Raw genomic sequence first — 23,664 nt, forward strand, 5'->3', positions numbered from 1 at the left:
TGTCTGGTCCAGACAATGCATCTCACCATAACTTGACTATTATTTCCTTATTCCCTCCATTCTTCTCTTTCATCCTATCCCTATCTGAATGCCTTTTCTTCTTTCAATGACAAGCTAGCATGTCTGTTACATCCCAGGGCTTCCTTTATGTCAATCCTTGAATATACATCAATTGGTGAGGTGAACTTCCTGGCAGAGGTTGTGGTGTGATGGGAAGCATGTCAACTCATTTTTGATACATACATGCCAGGACAATGTGAGTAGAAGATACTGTCAAAGATTCCTTAATTCTGCTTAGAGGATATAGAAAGAATGGAACATAATAAAAACTAGGATAATACAACATAATAGATTATTTATACTCTAGAGTTTTACTCAGGGTTTGAGCTCAGCTTTGCATTTGCTAGGCTGGATAGATACTGATAGTACTGAGCCATCCCTCCAGCTCCTTTCTCTATGTCTTATAGATATAGCTTGGGCTAGCCTGGCACTATGGTCCCTTCAATCTCAGCTTGGGTTGGGAATGCCAGATATGCATCACTGCACAAAGCAGATACTGGTCTCTAATCATGATCCTCCCTTTCTCAGCCTCACAAGTAGCTTGGATTATAGGCATGAGCCACAGGAGTCATGCTCACAAACTTTTCTTATGCTAGGCAGCATTTCAGGTCTTAGAAGATTAACTTCATCTTCTACCAACCCTAAAACATAGTTTTAATATGACTAACTTATAGATGACCAAACAAAACATAACAGCATTAAGAAGCTTTCTTTACGCCACCATATATCCAGTCCCCAAAGGGAGAGTTACTTCATCCAAAGGAAATGAAATCAGTATGTGAATGAGATGTCTGCACTGTAGGTTCACTACAGCACTATTCACAGTAACTAAGATGTGGATTCAATGTCCACTAATGGGTGAATGGAGAAAGAAAAGGTAGTAAACTATTCAGCCTTTAAAAAGGAAATCCTGTCATTTGAAACAATCAAGACATACCTGGGGGACATAATGACATGTGAAATTAGCTAGGCACAGAAAGACAATACCACATGATCTAAATTATAGGCAGATTCTCGCTAAAAACATTAAGTTCATAGATGCAGAGAACAGAATGGTGGTTACCAAGGTGCTAAGAGAAACTGGAGAGATGTTCAACCAAGGCTACAAATTACCAGGTAAATAGGAGCTATTTTAGAGAAAAGCCAAAGAGCATTGCAACTGTGGTGAAGGAGTCTGAGGAAGGTCGTGGAGAGACTTTTCTCTGAAGTTCCTCTGCTCTCAGACTGAATCCTCCCAAAGGGAACCACACTTGCCTTCTATTTCCTTCTTGTTTCTTCATTGACCAAGGAAGATTAGACTGAATAAAAATGGAGGTTGAAAAGGACACAACATTCCATTGGCCCCTGCCTTCATTCTCAGGTTCAATCCTCACTGATAGCAATCCTGCGTTCTCCCATCCAGAACCACCAGACATCTTGCTCTTCCAGGATTTTACCCTGTCTTTTTCCTCCTACCTGGTGAAGGCTCTTATAAGGCCTTTGGCTTGATGTTCATCTCATTTCTTTAACTCCAGACTCTGTGTATTCTAGGTTCAGCCTAGTCTTCCCCAGTTTAATCTATATTTTTCAAGATGGAAGCAAAATCATTTCTTTCTCTGAACTCTGTTAACTTTGTATCTTTATCTTAGCATATTCATGATTCTGTAAGTTTTTCTGTACTAAGATGTATGATTGCCTAGATTATATATTTATTGAAGGGAAGTCTGCTGGTTGTTTGTCCCTGGATATCTCTTGGTGGATTTTTGAGGATGTATAAGCCAATGTCTTGGTTTAATGAGCACTTGTGGAATGAAGGGACAAATGAACAAGCCAATTAAAATGGTCTTGATGGATTTTAGCCATCCTTACCTGACCTCCCAGTCCCTTTTTATAGCAAATATTTCTTAATGCTTCATTCATTGTCTAGAAATAATATAATCCACACACACACATACAGTTTAATCTACTTACATACAAACCAAATTATCCTAATTTTATCCTAAAGGAAAAAGAAAAGATGGTTTCTGATATTAAAATCATATGTTTAGTTACAATTGTAGTAGAAGAATATAATGGTATTGTTATATTTTTATACTTTCTTCTACTAAATAAACCTAGACCTAAACTCAATATAGTTGAAACTCATTTATTTATATTTCCCATTATTAAAGGACCAAATAAAATCACAGTGAAAACAACAGCTATGCATGACATTAATAAAGGAGAGAGTTGGTAATTCAGTCATGCTGAGTATCACAATGCTGTAGTTTTTCAAAATGATGAACTGTCTTGATGAAATTCCGTGCAATAAAACAAAGTACATCTTCATTTAGTTGCATTAAAATTCAGTATTATAATATGATGTAGAAATACTTAGTCTGTATGTAAAGTAGAATGAGGTTTAAAAATCTAGTACTTATAAGCAGGTTTTTAGTTCACATGAAAGTGGGGCATGACATTTGCAACTCCTAATTTATGGGAAAATACTGTCTGTTATGTCTGTCTGTCTGAGCTTTGTAAAATGTTTAAACAACCTTGGTCTTTAATTAAATTACTGCATTATGATCTCTTCTTCTAAAACTTGTGATCACCAAAAATGCCTAGATAACTTCCTTAAACAACAGTCATGAAAGTAGAATGAGTCAAGTAGAAAAAACTTTCTGGAGTATAAGAAAGAAAATGAGCTCCAGGTATTATTGAATTTGAATTTCATTTCTGCCACAAATAGTAACCTTAGGCCAAAGATTTAACCTATCTGTTCTAGGTGACTCAACAGTAAGAGGAGGATAATGGAAACCTCCAAGAATTATTACTTACCAAATGAGACGTGACCTACCGAAGCCACTGGCCATAACCACATAATTATGCCTACAGGTTAGTCATTAATGCCATTCTTAGGAGGATCTTCTTGGCTAATAAATGTAAATGTCTCAAAGGATACAAAGATTTTGTGTCCGGCTCCATAGCCCTCTTTTACTCTTTCTTACCTCCCTTAAACCAGTCTCCCTCTTTGACCTCAGCTACTGTCCCTAAGCATACTCAAAACATGATGGGTGTTTATACCAAGGAAGAACAGACACAAATAATGCAATACCTGATTTTCAGTGAGGAACAAATTATTAAGGCTGCCTTGAAATTTAAATGCGGCCGCCCACTGTACTTAATCCTTGGCCATTTTCCACTTGTCGCCTGTATGCTCTTGCATCTCTTTGTACAGATGTTGGTTCTTAATCACTAATTCATTTGTCTCTGAGGCAATAAATATTCTTGGGAACCTGCTATTTGTGAGTCATTGTGCTAACTAGATAGACAGCTGTGATGAACAGAAAGATACAGCCTTATTTATCTGAGTGTTTACAGAGGCACTCAATAAATATATCCTGGAGGAAGCAGGAATGAGCAAACACCTTTCTCCTTTAGACATCTGTGCATTTAGAAATATTGTTTTCCCTACCTTAATTTATTTACCTGATCTTTTCCAATCTGGTCCATCACTATTAAGAAAGGGGGCCTTTTCTGTGGAGATTGGCAGAAATATTCTAGGCAAACTAGGCCTCAATCTCTAAGCACTGGAAACTTTGATCAAATTTGAGCTCTAGCAGCCGTCAGTTCTCTTCGGGAGTGTGGTTTCACCAGCATGAAAGACTAGGACAACTCCATCTTGAAACTGCAACCATCTTGTTGTTTGTGCTAAGCTAAGAATAACCCAACACATACATAAAACCCGGAAAATGGCTTGTTCATGGTGAAACTAACTAGACATTATACAGATTCCAGGAACAAAGTTGTTTGTGCAGAAACCAACTGGCCATAAAAACCCATTTCCCGGATGGCCCAACCGGTTCGGGAATGTTCCAGATATGTTGACCACCCTGGAATGTTGTTAGACCAATTTTAGAGAACCCCTAGCCCCGAGCCAATCAGATTTGTCCTCGCATTCCAAACCTGCTTGCACCTGGTTCATGCTAATCAGATTTGTCCTCACACCCCAACTCTGCTTGCACCTGGTTTATGTAACTTTGTGATTTTTTTCCTCTAAATACCCATGTGAAACTCTGCTCATGGCCTTCCTCCTAACCTCCGCTGCGTTGTAGTGTAGGACAAGGTCCGAGTTGCAGCTCGCCTGAATAAAACCTTGCTTTTGCATTTCGGAATGTCTGGCTCTTGGTGGTCTTCTTGGTGGTCTCTTCGCGACTTGGGCATAACATTTGGGGTTTTGTCCGGGATAGCCCCAGAGACCCCCAAGACCCCAGACCCCGAAGGTGAGAAACAGCGCTGTTAATTTTTCTTGTCCTGTCCTTTGTCTATGTGTGTGTTTTTTACTTTCATTTTCTCTTGAAGACGGCCATTCTAGCTTGTTCTATTTTTTTTTTAGGGATTGTTGGAGCAGACGCGCTCATAAGACAACCCTGGAGGAAATGGAGACATCCCAGACCCTCCACCCTTGAAGGGGAACCCCCAGAACCCCGCCTTGATACTTGTAGGGTGCAAATCAGTCCAGTTTCTAGCCGGCACCGACCGGGAGGGTCTCCTCACCGAGGCTCAACCGGCCAACCTTGAACTTGGGTCCACTCCTTCTGCACCCTCGCAGGAGGTTGGGGGCCGACTTGAACTTGGGTCCACTCCTTCTGCACCCTCGCAGGAGGTTGGGGACTGACTTGGGAGATCTCCAACTAGTACTAGTAACTTGTAACTTGTCTTTTTTTTCCCCCCTCAGGCCTGTGTGTTTGGTACCTTTTCTGTTGTTGTAATTGTTGTGTTTTTTGTAGCTGTCTGGATTGAACACCTGACCAGAGCCATGGGTAATGTACCACCTAGCCCCCTAGACATGACCCTAGCCCACTGGAAGGACACCCCGAGTCCTAAACCGTCAGCCCAAGCCACCCGCAGGTGGTGGGGAGTGACCCCACAGTGCAGCGCTGTCTGTGTTATTTGTGAGTCTGACAGTCTCTTTTGTGTCAAACCTGCATAGCCTGTTTTGTTACCTCATCCTGTGTTTGTTCGCGCCGTCAGTTTATAATTAGTAGATTGTTTATGGCATATTTAGTTCCTGTATGTATTGTCTTTTCTGTTTTACTGGAATTGTTTTACCTCTTGTTATTTTATGGACTAGTCTGATTGATGTGGTTAATTGGACTTTGATGAAAAAGACAAAGTGAAATTGAAAACAGAAGGGCCTAGGATGAGATTGAGTACTGAGGAGACTAGGTCTGGTGGTGAATTAGGAAAGAAAGTAATAGTAAATCCAATCAGATACTAGAAAAGATTGTGTTGCAGAAAAAGGAAAAACAAATTGCTTGTATTATTATAGGGCTGGTCTGGACTGTTCTTCTTTGTTTTGTGTATCTCCTGACTGTGACAGATGAAATGGGACAGACTCCCTCTACCCCCTTGGATTTATGTTTAGCTCATTGGAACGATGTACAGGCGACAGCTCACAATCAGAGTGTGAGTGTCTGCAAAACGAACTCTGAGGGACCCCCACCCAGCCTTCTTCAGCAGAAAATTATTTGGTGTGCTAAAATGTTTTGTTAAACTATCAAGCCCTGGAAAATGAGGCTGGAGAATGCTAAAAATCATTTGTTAAAAGTTTTGTCTTAAAATTTGGATGTTGCAGGAGTAAGATTGGCAAAAATACCTCCTGCCACTGGAAAATGTACAGCCAAGGTCTGGGGATATGGCCTAATGGCAAGAGCACTTGCCTCGTATACATGAAACCCTCGGTTCGATTCCCCAGCACCACACATACAGAAAATGGCCAGAAGTGGCACTGCGGCTCAAGTGGCAGAGTGCTAGCCTTGAGCAAAAAGAAGCCAGGGACAGTGCTCAGGCCCTGAGTCCAAGGCCCAGGACTGGCAAAAAAAAAAAAAATGTACTGCCGATGTTTATTTTGCACACTTTAAGATCTTTTGAATATGTGTGTGTGTGTGTGCATGTGTGAGTGTGAACATGTTCAAGACTGTTAGCATGATGTAAAATTGAGTGAGTTTAAGTTTAAAATCCAAATGGTTATCAAGTTCGGGCGTTTTCAAATGCTTTAAAGGATTATTGCATTGTTTTAGAAAGGAACTAGAGTTAAAAATTGTTTCTTTAATTAAAAAATCAGGGTTAAGTGTCAAAAATTCTGATGTAAAGGTTTATCACTGTTAAAAAAAGAAAAAAAATTGCTTGGGTTTCTCAGTCAGAGACAAATAGGAAAGGAAAAAAAACAACAACAACCTAGGATGGGCCTGTGTGCCTATCCTCAGGAGTGAGGGGTGATCTGGCAATGGTGCAGCTTATCCAGCCCACGTGGTGGCACAGGCCCTGGAGGGAATCCACATGGTGGAACAGCCATAATGGGGTGTCCATTCATGGTGGAAGAGGACAAGCCAGCACCAAGACAGTTCATCAAGCTCTGAGGAGTAGGATGGAGATAGGCTGTTCGATAGGACAGGCCAATGGAGGCCTCTCTTTTGACTCTTTTGTTTTCAGGTGAAGTTTGGGAACCTGGTGGTAAAAATGAATGATTTGGCTGGAATTTCTATAACTGCCCCTTGAAAAACTAAGAATTGGAAAAGTTTTCTAAATGGTTAAAAAGTTTATTTATCTGATGTGATTTGATTCCTGTGATATTTTTGCAATTTGTATGTATTGAAAATGCTGAGACTGGATTTCATGTGTTTGTAATTCTGGTGAACACTGTTAAAAGTACTTTTGTTACAATTGTTTTGGATATCAGTTTAATAATTCAGGTACTGAATTTTATGTGATGTAATAGTAAGACTTGTAACTATCTTAAGTTACATATAATGAGGCAAGTATTTAAAATATATATATATATATAAAACTAATGGGGATAGATGTAAACTCTCATTAACTCTCTGTATGTAGGAAGAAATGGCAAAATGGGCTAACATTTCTCACTAATTTATTGGAAAGCTGAATTGATAAGTATTTCTAATTTTGTAATTGTAATTCTTGCATTAAGGAAAAATTGTCAATTGTGTCCAAAGGTCTTCATGCCAAGTGGTAACTGGGACTGAAGAAAAAAAAAAGAAAAAAGGCTCTTTTAAAACAGGCAGCCTGAAGGCAAAGGGCAGTACCTGGTTTCAGAGTGCCTGTAAGCTTCAGAGTTTTACCAATGCAGATAAGAGCTAAAGTGTTAGTGTTAAACAGAGGTTAGTAAAAGGCCTTGCAAATCAAGAATGCATTTCTAGATAAGAAATCTGGAAGTAAAATTGTCCTAAATGATTATTGCAAAGTAACAAAAGGAGAATTATAGCTACCAAAATGTTTAATTGCCATTCCAGTTTCTCTGTAGGTTTTTGGTAACAATTTCCAGCAGGCCCACAGAGAAGGACAGGTGACCCCTACAAGTTTGTCAAGATGTAACATTGGCCCTTAATAAGTTCCAGGTAAGAGCATGCTTAAAAACTATTTCTGTGTGGACCACCTTGTTGCTTTTAATTGGAGTAAAGTGGACTCTTATAAGACTCATTGATCTGAAATCTGCGGTTCGAAGCCAGCCCGGCCAGAGAAAGGTCCCTGTGAGAGTCTTCGTGTCCAGTTGGCTAGCAGAAGTGCTGGGAACAGAGTCATGAGTTGCTTTGAGGCTCAAAGTGGTAGGGTGCTAGTCTTGAGCTGGAGAGCTGAGGGACAGCACTCAGGCCCTGAGTCCAAGTCCAGTGATGGACCAAGAGAAATGCCAAAGGTGCATTTATACCAGCATGGAAATGTAACTCCTGGGACAGAGTGATTGCGCATCCAGAGGCAGTAAGCCACTGCTTGGATGACAGAGAGTGTGTCAGATCCTAGAGTCACTCCTATTTGAACTTTCAAAAGTTAATCAGAGCCGGGAGGTCCTAGAAGAATAGTTCGTAAGCATGCCTTTTGTTGCCCATGTCTATCTACTTTGTAACTGGACAGGAACTTGCCAGTCATCTGTGGTAGTGGGTAGTAAAGCTAAGTTTGTTAAATGGGGGATAGTTTAAAAATCCCAACCCCCTGCATCTGCTCAAAGCCCTAACTAACAGTGAATTTTGAGCTGGTACATCTTTTCAGGAAAGAAAGCTTGTAGACCTGAGATTGTGTCCTTATTGAGATCTGTTAAAGGCCTGCAAAGGTAATGTAGGCATTTTTTTTAGGTCATCAGAGATCAGTTCCCCAGCCAGTCAGGAAAAAGCTCTTACAAACTAGAATATTAAAAGGCTACACTGCGGTAGCCCAAAAAGTCTGTATAGTTAAGTTAAATGTTGAATGTAATTTTCAGTTTGGAGTAAAGCTCCCACTGGACATCTGACCCTGGCAACCCCTTGGTAAAGTAGACTAAAGTTATAGGTTCCTGGCTAGGTAAAGCCAACGCCCCTGAGTCAGCCTGAAGAAGTTACAGAAGATGGATGATCTTCGCCCATCAGCCCCTCTTTAGGACCAAGGGACCAGAGTTGTTTTTGGGAAGATGAGACAGGATAAACTAGGGGCATGGAAAACAGAGGTAACAGTTTACAGAAACTGCACTTGTGAGAAATGGTTACAGGCCAAACCTTCTATGTTGGTTTAAAATCCAAAACAAAAACAAAAACAAAAAACCCTAGCCTTATTGGAAATATCTGATTTAAACTTATTGCCCTGGCAAAATGACCCAAGGGCCATTGATTGCCTAAAGCTGTCTTGACATTCAGTGATGTGCCAGCCTACAAAAGCTAGTATGCTTAAGAAGGAATCAGGAAAATACAAGGAAATTGGACTAAAGTTAGGCCTTAGGTTAACTTAGGTTAAGCTATCAAGGACAGTCTGACAGTCATCTAAAAGAATCTACATCTTCACCCTGGGTAGCCCTATCTTAGTAAAAACAAATGGGACTCTTATCACAAGCAGCTGATTTCTGCTGGAAAGTACTTTGGATCTGCTGAAACTAAAATTTTGTGGGGACATTCTTGAGTTGACTGGAGTTAACTAGCTCTATTAAGAAAATTGGATATTGTAAGAAATTTTCAGGCAGACTGGCCTGCTGCTAAATTCAAAGCATGTATGACAGGCTGGAGAGTCACTTACAGGCAATGCCTGGGGTGGGAGGTCTGTCCAAGAGTATTAAAATGTGTCCAGATAGATTAGGGTGTGACCTCAGAAGAAAGGGAGGTAACTGCCATCAGGTGTGCCAGGTACCAAGGTCAGAGATTTAACAGGCTGGACAGAGATTAAATCTCTGGACAGAGATTTAAACAGACTGGGGGCATCTTCATGGAGCCTTCCTGAGGGTGGATTTTACAGATGTCACTGGCCAACCTTAGGCACTTAGAGGCACTGGAAACTGGAGAAATCCACTCTAAAATAGTAACTCATGATAGTTGGCTCTGGTCTGGCTTTTTAGGAGCAGCAGTCCCCATCAGGCTGACCCTTGCCCCACCTTTGTTCTCCCCAACAGCCTGTGGGTAGAGTCACCGTAAATTGCCTTTATGTAGTTGAGATAAACCGGATTCTACAAACCAGAGGAAAAGAAAATGTAGACAGTTTAAAACTCTAGCAGCAAAGAAGCCCCAGAAACTGTAAAGAGGAAAGTTAGTATAGTAAGCCTTGGAGAATAAGAAAGGGATTTAAAAAGTCAAGTGTCACAGAATATTCCAGTAAGTCGCTGCTGGTGTGAGGAAGTAAAAGATGGTGTGAGTGGGGATATGTTGAACTGTATAAGGAAAGACTTTAGAAACAGAATTGGGGAAGCAAAAATGTTTCCTTTAGATTAAAAGGTTTTGGCATGTTAAAAGTAAGAAAGACAATCCCTACAAAGTTTGAGTATGTAGCAAATGGTATCAGTATGTCTTAAAATTAGAGCATATGAGTAAAGTTGGTATGTAATCAAATTGGCTATAATATAAATAGGTAAGTAGGGTCAGAATTGGGGCATTGGTGTGAAACTATCTGTACCTGCATCTGCAGGGCTAAGGGACTTGTGTGATGTCATCTAAATGTTAACCAGAAAGATCTCATATATCTTTAACTGCTTGATTCCCTCGCTGAGATGGTGTTGTAGGGAAAGCCTAGATTTGCTCATGTGTAGTCTTAGGATCAGATTTGGGATCCCCTCCCATAATTCCTAACTTGCAATCGCATTTGTTATGAGCTTTTATCTCCCCTCAGAGCCCTATAGCAGGTCCACCAAGAGAACCACGTTGGAAGGGACCCTACATCCTGCTGCTGACAACTCCCACTGCACTCAGGGTGGACAGAACTGCGACCTGGATTCTCTTCACCCACACCCCCGAAGAGACTGGAGCCAGTGGACTCATTCGCAGTGAGAGAGGACATTCTACCCCGGTGGCGGATTAGCCACAACAGAGGCCGTGTACCAAAAGATGGACTTGGCCAACTTTACCTTGCTAGGCCTGCTATGTATGGTTGGTGCTTAGGTAGCTAGGGAGAGAGCCTAGACACCCATAAACCCTACCTGGTTTGGTGGGTCTGGTAGGTAGCTTGGGGATGATAGAAGAGTGGGCACAAGAATTTATATATCTTCCCCGGCCTCCAGCCCAAGCTACTGTAACTCCCCTGGCCACTATTATTGCTCTTACTAGAGTCATGAGGTCATGGCCCCACTGTAAAAAAGGAAGAGGAAACTACTCCCCATGGCCTACTACCTTAATATCTACTTTATTGGGACAGCAAAGCAGGTATATACCTCTTCCAGATAGAGAGCTATTGGAATTTAGTTTACAGCCTGAAATACAGGATTGTGCTTCATGTCCTTAAGTCCAGGGGGGAATGAAAGACTAGGACGACTCCATCTTGAAGCTGTAACCACCTTGTTGTTTGTGTTAAGCTAAGAATAACCCAACACGTACATAAAACCCAGAAAATGGCTTGTTTATGGTGAAACTAACTAGACATTATACAGATTCCAGGAACAAAGTTGTTTGTGCAGAAACCAACTGGCCATAAAAACCCATTTCCCAGATGGCCCAACCAGTTCAGGAACGTTCCAGATACGCTGACCACCCTGCAATGTCGTCAGATCAATTTTAGAGAACCCCTAGCCCCGAGCCAATCAGATTTGTCCTCGCATCCCAAACCTGCTTGCACCTGGTTCATGCTAATCAGATTTGTCCTCACACCCCAACTCTGCTTGCACCTGGTTTATGTAACTTTGTGATTTTTTCCCTCTAAATACCCATGTGAAACTCTGCTCACGGCCTTCCTCCTAACCTCTGCTGCATTGTAGTATAGGACGAGGTCCGAGTTGCAGCTCGCCTGAATAAAGCCTTGCTTTTGCATTTTGGGATGTCTGGCTCTTGGTGGTCTTCTTGGTGGTCTCCTCGTGACATGGGCATAACAAGCAGACTATGAATGCCTCACCACCGAAGACCATGTTTTATTCACCTTTATATCCCCAGTACCAACACCATCGAACTTCCAATGTGTCATCAACTAATCATTTGTAAGTTGAATTGTCAGCTTTCTTTCTTCAACATAGGACAAGCTGCACAGGATATAGCTCATAAGAATGAAAGGGAAATAAATAAAAGGGAATAACTGACAATCTGAGAGAAATAATGGTGAGTTGGCTCTCAGACATTGATAAAATGGTATGTTAGTATTAATGACTTCCTTCTAGGGTCAAGTCTTCTGGATTAGGTTACCTGGAATTGAACCCTGGTCCACTGTGTATGTTAAGTTATCAGTGTCTCTTTTTCTCACCTGTACAATGATGATCCCATCTATTTTACAGAATTGTATTTAGAATAGTGTACATAGAAGAGCTAAGTCAATACTGGCTCCTTCAAATGGCCAAGTCAGATTCACATGTTAACCTGATAAGAATATCCCAACACCTTGAAATGTTATGTAGATCACTGTTCTAAGTCATTTAAAATTATTTTTGTGTCTTATAAACCTGCGATGATCCTATGGATTAAAATTTGACTTGAGGGAGGTGCAAGTCAATAATGCTCACTTCAAAGTTACAGGTTATTGTTTGAAATACCTCTTCTGAGATTAAACACTGGTCAGGTACATTCCTAGAACCTCAGTTTCCTCATCTAGGAAATAACCTCCCTCTTCCCCTGAAAGTATCCACTGTATCTTAAGTCTGAAGACCTAAGAACACATTAAAGTGAAAACCTTTTCTACTTCAGATTTAATCCCACTATAACAAATATCTGGTATGTGATGTGTGACATCTTCTGATCCCTTTGATAGATAAGCAAGTTTTAGGTATCTGAATATAAGAACAGCTTGCCATGTTGATTTATGCCCTGCAACATGCTAATAATAAAAGAAAAATTTACTGATATAAGGATCTAAATCAGGAGTTCTTTGAAATTCAAGACAGGGTGTAAATTGCTACAAAGGGTCTCTTTAATTGGGATCAAAACATTTTTGACAGGTTTTGGATTTTCAAACTCTAGTTATTGTCATGTTCTGCAAATGTTTCCTTTCTTAGATTTTTTTTTTTTTGGGTGGGGGGAGTGCAGTCAAGCTTGAGCAAAAAATACCTTAGACAAGACAAATAACTAAGATTTGTCATTCCACATAACAAAGACCTGGTTTCAATTTCTTTTGACATGGAGAACAAAACACTTCCACATAGATTCCTACTTTGCAAGATACCTTCTGTCCCCTGCTGGGCAAAGGACAAAGGTTAAGGAACTGTTTCTGCCCTTAATCTCCCAAGGAGGTTTTTCAAACAAAGAACATCAATAGGCACTGCTTTAAAGGAAAAACACAATCTTTGAATTGGGCTCAGTGCCAGTGGCTCATGCTTAGAATCCTAGCTACTCAGGAGGGAGGAATCTAATTAGAACCTAGTTCGAAGTCAGCATGGGTAAAAAAGTCTGTGATATACTTTTCTCACCAACTAATCACAAAAAATCACAAGTGGAGATGTGGGCTAAGTGGTAGAGGCCAGTCTTGAGAAGAAAAAGCTAAAAGATATTGCCTACATCTTGCATTCAAGTCTTAGTTTTGGTATGAAAATATATGGAAGGAAGTAAGAGAAGAAGAAAGGAAGGAAGGAAGGAAGGAAGGAAGGAAGGAAGGAAGGAAGGAAGGAAGGAAGGAAGGAAGGAAGGAAGGAAGGAAGGGAAATCTGCTTGACTTTGCCTAACACCTCCTTCCTACCTGTGTTCTTCAGCATAAGGCTCTGGCCTGATTGCTCCCCAGCCATGGTGAGTTCATTCCCACAGATGCTGCCCCTCTACACATTCTCATTAGTCAGTTCTGTCTGACAGAAAGGCTTCTTGCTGAAAAAATTGAGAATGCCAACTAGAAACTAAGTTGTGGTTCCATTTCTTGGAATTACACAGATCAAAGAGGATTACTAGTTAACTTTTGGGGCTTTCATTTTCTCTACTTCAGATTTTAAGAAAACCTAATCCTTCTCACTAGCTTTTTAGTACTTATGGTGAAATATGTTCATGAGAAACATATACAGCAGCTCCACACTACAGTGGGCTGATGTTATTCACCCAGAACTGGAGTAGGCTAAGCTAGACAGAAAACATTTAAGTCTGTTTCATTCCCAGTTCTTCACTAGAGATATCTCGCCACCAAACCAAGTGAATTTGAGCTGAAATAAGGACTTTACTCTTGTTATTGTGATTGGTAGTGGTGGTGGCAGTGGTATGAGTATGTGTAGAGGGGTGTGTGTGTGTGTGTGTGTGTGTGTGTGTGTGTGTGTGTGTGTGTGTGTGTGTAGCTTAAAACAAGAAAAAATCAGAAATTCTGTTTCAAAGTTTGGTAGTCTTTTTCATGGAGTTAGTTTAGCCATCGTTGAAAAAGAAAGAAGATGAATGTAAAGAATGTCAGGTACCTCCCCCATTAGTTAAAATCTAGGAGATTAGGACTTTAATTTGCTGGATATGGTTTATTTGTTGGTGGGAAGGTGCAAAGACAGGACATGACATAATAACAAGGCTTGATACGTGGATCTTAATAAAGATAAAATACCCATTACTCTGTACCCCTGCTTCTGCTCTGTATCTGTGGCTATATGGGTTGCCAGGGTAACAAAGATGCCTGGGATTAGGAGGTAAGGTATAGATGACAACATAATATTTGGTCAGATCAATTCTTACAAAAGTACCTTTCCATGAGGCCTGGCCACATTACATGGACCCCATAAAGGATGGTGAAGGCCTATCAGGGGTCTATGTGTTTTTACACACCTGAATTCTCCTCCTTCTGTGTGGCCAAAATCCTGGAGGCCCCATTTGTGTCGGAAAGCTGGCCCAGCATTGCTTCTAGTTCCCCACCTATTAAGGTCCTCCTTATTAGGGTATATATACTTCAAATTTTCAAAATGAAAGCTGGGGTTCAAAGCTGATCACAAGACTCCCAACCACAATCTCTCTAGGAAACAGAATATCTTCCAATTTAGGAAATCATACTTTGAAATCATGAAGACAAGAATGGCTTGATCCTGCTGAAATCTGGTCCATTCCTTCCCAATGCCAGAACCATCATTCTAAATTCCCTTCTACCAAAGTAGGCTCAGATAATTCCACATTAAAGGTAAATTGTATTGATTTTTCTATTCAGACCAATGTAAGGTTAAATCTTGGCTTCTTCCCCAATACAGAGATTTACTATAAATGTTTTTTTTTTAATTCTGTATATTATGATGTTTTGACATCTTAAAAAAAATCCTTTCTCTATAGGAAGACACTGTTCACATCAGAGCTAACTAATTCTTAGACATAACAATTCAGGGCCAGATTTCTCTGTGGTCTATAACCCACAAGAAATAGTATTCCTCACTCTGCTTTATTACTTGCAGAGACAGTAGTCAGGCAACTTGGGACCACCCCTGTATGTTAGAGCATAAAGAAATTATGCAAACTAGCCAATCCTAAATTGGCTCCATGTCTAGTTTTGAGTTTCCTGTAGAAAACTCCAATAAAGCAATGGCCTAAGAACTCCTTCCACTCCTGTCTTCTGAGTTTGACTATTACAATGTTTTCCCCTGTGGGCCAATGTGATAACTCTGTGCTTCCTGTTTCTAGGACTTGTTAATGTAATGAATAGTTTTCTGAGACTTCCTTGTTTCTCATCTCATGGGATATTCTCAGAATGAAAGTAGGAAACACCGATGAACTTGGAATATAGGTGATTGTATAAACTACATTATTTTTGTAACCATGCCTACCAGCCTTCTCCAGAACACTTTCACTTTCCCAATGATAATGCTATGTTTGTTAAAAATAGTATCCAATTTCCTTGATTCCTGCAGTTTTCACTGGACTACAAAGTCTGATTCTGAATACTGTGGGTATGGCATTTACATGAATTATAAGCATTTATCTTTCTGTCCCTGAGTTATTTGACTCAGCATAATGTCTTCAAGGTTTATCCAGGTGGAAGCACTTGTTAACATTTCCTTGCTCCATGACATTCTGTTCTGTTATATAGACATCACTGGACACTGGGCTGTTTTTACATTCTGGCTATTGTGAATAATGTTGCTACGGCCAACACAGGTTCCATGACTTGTTCATTAAGAAGTAATTCTCCCACACTTTTTTCTTCTTCAAAAACTACATTTGTACATTTAAATTATCATGTTATCACCCTCATGTTTCTGGTCAGAACAAGGGTAAGAAAATAATGCAAAATTGTCGAGATCAGATGACTTGGCTGGCTAAAGGTGTTTATTAAAGTGTTTAATAAATTATGTTTGGAAAATCCAAAGGAAATGATGTAAGTAGAGATGTAGTGTCAGCTGTAAAACACTGAATGAATAAAAGGAAACCACATTTATTGTGGTCTTACTGTCTCACTTCCATGGATCTTATTCTCTCTCTCTCTCTCTCTCTCTCTCTCTCTCTCTTTCTCTCTCTCTCATAACCACCAATGAATAAGACCAACAGTGTTAGGCAAGCTTGAGGAGTTTATTGTAGCTGTAAGGTTGATAAAATCACAATTCATTTCATTGGTGAGTTTAACCAATATACCAGCCCTTACATTTCCTACTTGTGCTGTAATATACTTTTTTTTGTAAAATTGAGAACTCTATTTATTCTTTTTTATTGTAGCAACTGCAAGGTGTATAGGTTAACCTCAAGAGAGTCAGGATACTTTGACCAAGTGTACAGACCTATGCGTGTCTCCCTGTAGGGCGTATGTCATTAAAGTTGCCAACACACAAAGAAATTTAACCTAAACTGCCGTATTACTACTACTCATCAAAGCTCATCAATCTCTTATTATGTTACTGGGATAGTGTGACACTTTCATCACAATTACACTGCAAGCAATACAGTCTAGTCACACTGTGGTCAACTCAGTAAGGGGAGGGACAGGCTTTGATGAATGATCACAGTTGATCAAGTTTGTCAGTTTGCTTTATGTGTTTTTATGCTTGCTTGATATTCCTGCCCAGAGAGGAGAGCATTTTAAGAGCACATCTATCAGTGGATTCAATTTCACATGGACATGTGATTCTTTCACTTACCCCTGTCTTCTCATCAAAGATTTTGATTCCTCCAAAGGAGATGGTTAAAAAGATTTTCTGTTTGTGTTCTCCTTTGGAACGAGCGCCAGCAACAACACCCTGTTAAAAGGAAAGACATGGTTTGTATTTTGGTGTTTTTATTTGAAAACTCCCTCTGGTCCCCAAAGACACATCAGGTTACCAGGGCTACCAATCACACAGCCTTTTCTGCTTGGCCATCTACATGTCTCCATACCATATACCCCTATCTGCCTGATGTTTTAGGATGATCATTGTCTTAGCTTGTTCAAAGTTGTATAAGTACATATTCAAATATTCACTCATATGACTAAGGAATATTTATGGGATGCCTAAAATTTTGGCTAAGAGGTAGGGATCTGATGATACAAAATATGGACTTCATATTAATATCTTTGTTAGGTTTTGTGTTAGATATAGATATAAAAGAGAGAAGAATTGGTACTAAATTGCATGCTTCCATTTTGCCTGGTTATCAGAGTTTTGTGCCTATCACTGGTAATTTTTATCCAAAGACAGTTTGCTTTTTCTCCTACCTCTTCCTAATGTTCCCTGCACTTTCAAGGAAAGTACTAAGCAAACTCATTCCATTTATTAAAACATCAATTTCCCTACCTTCTCAAAAAACTGAAGGTATACAGGTAAGCCAATGAAAACTTAGGCTTCACAAAAAACATAGATGTAGATGGCTTATTGTTCTATTTCTGTTATTTAAGATAGTATCAGTAAAGCAAATAATTAAGTGAGTATATATTATCCAGAGGCCTCAGTCCCAAAGCTGATAGAAGTTAAGAGTAGTGACATATATCTAAATTAGCCTCTGTGGCAGTGGTCACAAAGCATGGTCTTTCTGCTCAGCAAGTAAAGGATCTCTACCCAAGGGCCTGGCTCATGCATTAGACATGTTGAGTCTCGTAGCCACTCACTGCTGTTCATCTCAACATATGCAAAGGTAAGCCAGACTCACCAGTTATGATGGGATTTTAGGAGAAGAAAATTCTAAGATAATATTAGCATTAGATTTCTAGAAGGCAATAGGAGATTAGCTGCTGTCAGAACAGAAGGAAAAGTAGCTTTAATTTCTCCAATGTGAAAAAGTCCTCCCAGTACCTGGCTCAGAAACAATCTGGAATAGCAACACCCCTTGGGACATAGAAGTGCTAATTCTAAGTCTTTTTCTGCTTTTCAGTTCCAAGGAACTCTCGAAAAATCCTATGGTGGACATATATATGTTCCCATGGTGGAATATAGTTTTTCATATGTATATGCATATTCATGCATACACACATACATATATATGTGTACATATAAACATACGTATATACATGCTTACATACAAACACACACTTATGTAAGGGAAGAGTCAGCAAGTGTGTTCCTAGATTATTGGCACTTGAGAATGCTGGTGTTGGCTTCCCATGATAAATGAAGGAGACAAGGACTGTGCATATGATGCTACATTTGAGAAAATAAAAAGTCCACTCTGTATATCATCTTTATAATGACAACAAACAATAATAAGAAAAAAAAATTAAAAAAGAAAATTAACCTCAATCCTAATTTTTAAAAAAATCCAATTTTATTAAACTATCTTTCTCTTATGAGATGGGATTGTGCGTCAAACTCTAAAAATTACACTATGTTCAGACAAGCTGGTCACTGTGACATGCCTCTGGGTCTCTTTTACCCACAGGGTCACTCACTGTACCTTGAGGAGCCAGAAAAAGGCATCAAAAACAACTGTGATTGGGCCATTTGATTATCTGCCTGCTGATGCTACTTGGGGCTGGTACCAGCTAAGCAGCTACTTAGCTACCTGAATTAGTCACAGATAGAAACCTGGAAATTGGGGAGAGCGGCCATTTTCTTGGGTGTCTTCTCTATGCTAGCTAACCAGGAGATAAATATCTGCCTCATATGATTCAAGGAGATAGTGTCTGTGAAAGTGTTTTTGGCTATAAATTAAAATATATTGGCTAAAATTTAAATACACTTTTGCTGGCACACAAGCCAGGGGCCACTCCATATTCATTAAACAAATCCCCTGTAAGGCCTCTGTAATCCCAGAGAAAATTCTCTAATGAAAAATGGACCAGCTTCCGCAAGTGTAGTAAAGGAGAAAGGGATTTAAAAAAAATTCATTTCTCATATGGCTTATGATGAGCAAGTGGGTCTTATCTCAACACTAAGAGGCATTTTGTACTTTGTCTCTTACTTGCCTGGGCAGGTGGCCAAATGGAGAATCGATCATTTATGTTTCTGTTTCCTAAAGAAAAACCACTGGGAGCTAAAATGTCAACATTCTTCTCAACATCTTGCAAATAATGAAACACAATTGTCAGGGAACCAGGAACCCTTCCACCAGTTGAGTGTATCTGACAGGACTGTTATGGCAGGACAAACTCTTGGGGCTTCGGGGACCTCATGCTTATGGAGGGTGACAGCTGGAGCATTTCACTATAGGTACACCTATACACACACATATGCATGTATGTGTGCCAACACACACACACACACACACACACACACACACACACACACACACAATGTTGGCAGTCACTGTTGAACCTTTTCCAGCTAGTGTGGACCAATGTTAATCCTGAGGGAGAACTTTTCTGAAGCAGAGCAATTTCCTGTTTCATATCCACTAAGCCCTTCACACTTCCACGAAGCCACTAGGCCAATATCACTCTACAACAGGTCTCTGGTGAAAGGATGTCTTTTGGATACTGGGGACAGAAGACTACTTGACTTTTCTCCTCCTCAACAGACTGGTGCTCTGGGTGAGAATAAAGTCAATGTACATGGAGGGGCTAACTAATGGCATCTTTTTGATGCCATCCTTTACATCCATGTATTTGCTTGGCTTTGAATTCAGTAAGGAGGGCCTTCATCAAGAATCAAGACCCAGAACTTTATCCTTATGATGATTATACTCCTGTTGGAATGGAAGGAAAGCTCCATTAGACTTTGGAGTCTCAAAAAGTCTGGAGAATAATGAAGCTTGAGCTTTAATCTCTGATTTTCAGCACAAGTATACGTTCACCTCTGAGGCTGGGCAGGGGCTAGGATTAGCCAAGCACAACAGTCTTTCTTATTCAAGGGGCCCCACTGTATCCAAGTCACCTATTCCAAGTTAGCATATGCCAGTTCCACAGGTAGAACTTATTTTTTCCTGTCCAATAGTTTATCCTACCTGTTATTCATGTTTCAGTTTGGAAAAAAAAAAAAGGGAGGGAGATTCATTATTGTTCTCTCTTACTTATAAAAAAAACCCCACACATTAACTTCTGAAGTGAAAATCTGTGAAATCAATTCCTTGATACCTTTAGTATATCTTATATTAGAAATTAAACTACTAAACTTTTCTACATAATATCTTAAGAAAAGAGAAGCAGTCCTAGACTGGTGGCACATGCCTATAGTCTCAGCTATATGGGAGGCAGAAGCAGAGAATCAAGAGTGAGTGTGTGGCTAATCTAGGAAAAAGTAGAGAAGATCCTTTATCCAAGACAAAATACATGGTGCTAGAGGGTATGGCTAAAATGGGAGAATTCTTCCTAGTAATCTCAATGTTCTGAATTCATTCCCCAGTAACCCAGCCAATCAATCAACCAATCAATCACCAATGTCTAAGAAAGAAAAGGTGATGTAGAGGCTGTTTGAAAATTTTATTTCATTTAGTATTTTTAGGCATTTATTATATTATATTACATTATTTTTCTTCCTCCCCCAACCCACTACTGGGGCTTGAACTCAGGACCTTGATGGTATCCCTTAGTTGTTTTTTTTTCCCCTCAAGTCTAGCATTTGAGTGAAATTTCCACTTCTCACTTTTGTGTAGTTACTTGAAGATAAAAATATGTCTTAGACTTCTGGCCTTGAGGTTTGATCTTCAGATCTCATCCTCCCGAGTAAGTAGAATTATAGTGTAAGCCACTTCCTTTGTTCTTATTCTTAAAAATATATCCTAATGGACTAGATATGTAAGAATGGACAAGATATGTAAGAATGCTCATAAAAATTATTAGGAGAAGAAAAAGATAAACACACATATATATATATATCACTAAGAGTATAAATTATACACAAAATGTTCATATTTACTTATGAGATTTTGGATCAGTTCTATTTTCTTCCTTACAGTTTTGTATATCTCCAAAATATTTTATAATTAACATATATGAACTTTATAATACTCAAAATAAATTATATGTTTTAAATGCAGAAAATGTAAAATATCAGCAGAATATATATCATATGCATACCAAATTCTTAGCATGTATTTAATAAAACAATTTACTTGTTTTCATATCTTTTTTTTAATTCCAATTTTAAGCTTCATCCTCCACTTTCTCTTTTACTGCATTTGAAATCAGGAATCTCTTTCTGATGCCTTCTAATCCAAATATTTAGTTCTTATTACATTAAAGATATAATTTTTCTTACATTATGAAGTCAAATAATAGGAATTATAAGAAAAAAATCAGCTTTCATCTTAGCATTTATTGCATGAAAAAATATCTAAAATTCACACAAAAATTGGTAGCTTTGTACTTTCACTTTTCTAAGTATTTTACAATGAAAATAAAATTTAATACAATATATACATGGCCCAATACAATATAAACATGGCCCACGGCAGAGTTAGGAGTTCAACAAACCCTGGCCAGCTAAGTCATCCTATTCCCCAAAATAAATACAGTGTTTCACCAATGAGCCAAGCAATTAATCAACAGAGTTATCAAGTAATCTGCAGTAATGCTTGCAATCATGTCTCCCTCATGTGTATGAAGCCTGAGCTACTTGTAATGAAATGTTTGCACAGTACCTTGAGTTTCATCATAGAATCTTGACATAACTTGTCTCCCCGAGCTGCGGAAACTTCATCAATCCCAATCAGTTTGGCTTTGTACCGGACCCCTTCACCTTTAAATCTCTTGATCAAAGTGGCTTCACTGCGATCCTGACCTGGTAACAGTGAAAAGTAGATTCAGGTACAAAGTTGTGGAAGCCTTATTGGCTTCAGATATCCATCATTCCAAAATTCTCACTCTGGTGTTATTACACTTTAGGAAAGTCAAATCACTGGTCCCAAGAGGAAAAAAAAAAAATCCCTATATGCACAGTCTTGTTCCAACCATTTAAATCCTGATGAAAATTACTTCTCTTGCTTGAGCTTCAGTTAACAGAAAAATCTTTAAAAAATAGTGTAAGAAAATAAAATAGGAATATTAGGACCAGGTTAAATGACTGAAAAGGGCAACAGAGGCCAAATATAACCAGGATACTCAATGTAAATATGTGATAAAGGAGGTGGGAGATAGGAATTGGGTCTGAGGAGAGGAAACAGATGCAGTAGGGGAGAATGATAGAAGGGGTGACTCTGATCAAGAAATACTGTACATTTAGATGGGAATGTTAAATTTTGTACAAGTTTTTGAGGTTGAGAATATAAAAGTACTATATCAGATAATATATGTTGATCATCAAATTTGGCATTTGATGCACAGTTTTCAATGATAATCACCTACTAAGAGTCCATGTCCAAGAGTCTTGTGAGAATCTGCACCAATTCTCTTGTATTTACAACTCCTAATAATGTTTTAGCCAAAGTCCAAGACCCTCCTTACATCCAATTCCATGGGCTTTTTTATAGTGAAACTCCATAGTAATTGCTTTGTATCAAGTAATAACCCAAGACAATTAGTAAAAACATGATTTTATGACATCTCTTTTGCTTACTCATGTGTGTAGGAAAATAGGTCCCATGCTACTTGGTACTGAGTGTCCATACCTTGCAACCAGCTCTGTTGATGATTATTAACATAATATTATGCTAAGTCAACCAGAGATCAAACATGACCTTGTAATGTAAAGACTGTAAAGTTACAGTGAGCAAATACTTCATAAAATGATGTTTTGTAAATTTTACATCTACTCTTCAAAACAACCAAGCCATTTCCATCCAGATATAGTCACATGATTCAGATAGCGTGTTCAAGTTCACAGAGTCATAAATAACAGGAATGCATAGGAATTCAAGCTTATGTAACCTCATCATACCTTGCTAAGTCAAGGATCTGAGAATTACATGAAAGCTTCCTAAAGCCTAGAACACCCCAGTCCTTTGCTGCTCATTTCCCAGAGTACCACTGAATCTCACTCCTTTATTGTACCTTTATTGTTCTGTAGACATAATCTTAGACTAAGGACGTTAAGAATGATGTAGCCCATTTCCCCCATTTATATAATGTGTAAACTCATGTCTTTCTGTAATGTAGGTTTGACAATTACCTGAGGACCTGCTTTAAATAGATTAAATAACATCAATAGCTGTCCATGGTATAGTGCTTTATCTATTGATGAAATGGTTTTCATTCATTCCTTCATTTATTCATTTATTCACTCACTCTTCTCTTACTGTTTCCTCTGTGCCAAATGCTATTAGTACTCCCTGACAATAGGAGAGGAAGACAGAAATCTGTGCCCCCAGAAACTCACGTTTTTGTAATTTCAAATAAACACATACACTACACATAAAACTAGGTATATAAGAATACTTTATAAACCCCAGACTTTAGTTCATTACAAATGAACTAAAACTTCACAGAGTATATACAAAGTCTCTCCAAAGAGGTAGTGTATGTAAAGCCCACATTCATTCTCAGTGTAAATTTCTGTAAAGAGTAAGCATAGTCATTATAAGCATTCCAGTAAACGAAGCATATAGAAGACAGCATGCTGGGGAGGCAGGAGGCACAGAGGAAAATTGTCTGCAGGACCAGGCAGACAACTGGATCTGGGGTCCACAAATTCCAGAGGACAGCTTATGCACTACATACTATAATTTCTAGTGTGTCAACATCTTTGACTAATATTACACAAAGAAAACAGAATGCATGAATGTTGATCAGAGACATTTGTGAGTGTAAAAATTAAACATCAGAGTCTGTGGTAGCAGATATCAGAGATTAGAGATGAGAATATGTGCCATAATACAGTTTTTATGGTCATCTACCTAAGGATCAAGGCTTATAGTACTATGAACTTCTCTTCTTACCTTAGTATACAAAGTTTGGTAAGGGTCACCCTACAGATTAGTCTAAGACTTCTTAGGAAGGTGATCTATCTCAACTCTCATCTGTACTTCGTCAACACTTGACATTATTTCAGTCACTACTAAC

The 23,664-nt window shown here is 39.0% G+C and overlaps 1 protein-coding gene across 2 annotated transcripts in view; it reads right to left on the reverse strand.

Moving 5' to 3' along the window:
- The window catches only part of Dab1 (DAB adaptor protein 1), a 392,203-nt gene that overhangs the window by 129,333 nt on the left and 239,206 nt on the right, over positions 1–23,664 (reverse strand). For both annotated transcript variants that reach the window (XM_048351414.1, XM_048351413.1), the window contains exons 3-4: positions 21,309–21,448; positions 16,460–16,558 (exon numbers count right to left, since the gene is read on the reverse strand). In XM_048351414.1, coding sequence (XP_048207371.1) covers positions 16,460–16,558; positions 21,309–21,448 — 239 coding nt within the window. The remainder of the gene's footprint in view (positions 1–16,459; positions 16,559–21,308; positions 21,449–23,664) is intronic.

The sequence above is a fragment of the Perognathus longimembris genome, chromosome 7 (assembly GCF_023159225.1).
Source record: "Perognathus longimembris pacificus isolate PPM17 chromosome 7, ASM2315922v1, whole genome shotgun sequence".
Lineage (NCBI taxonomy): Eukaryota > Metazoa > Chordata > Mammalia > Rodentia > Heteromyidae > Perognathus > Perognathus longimembris.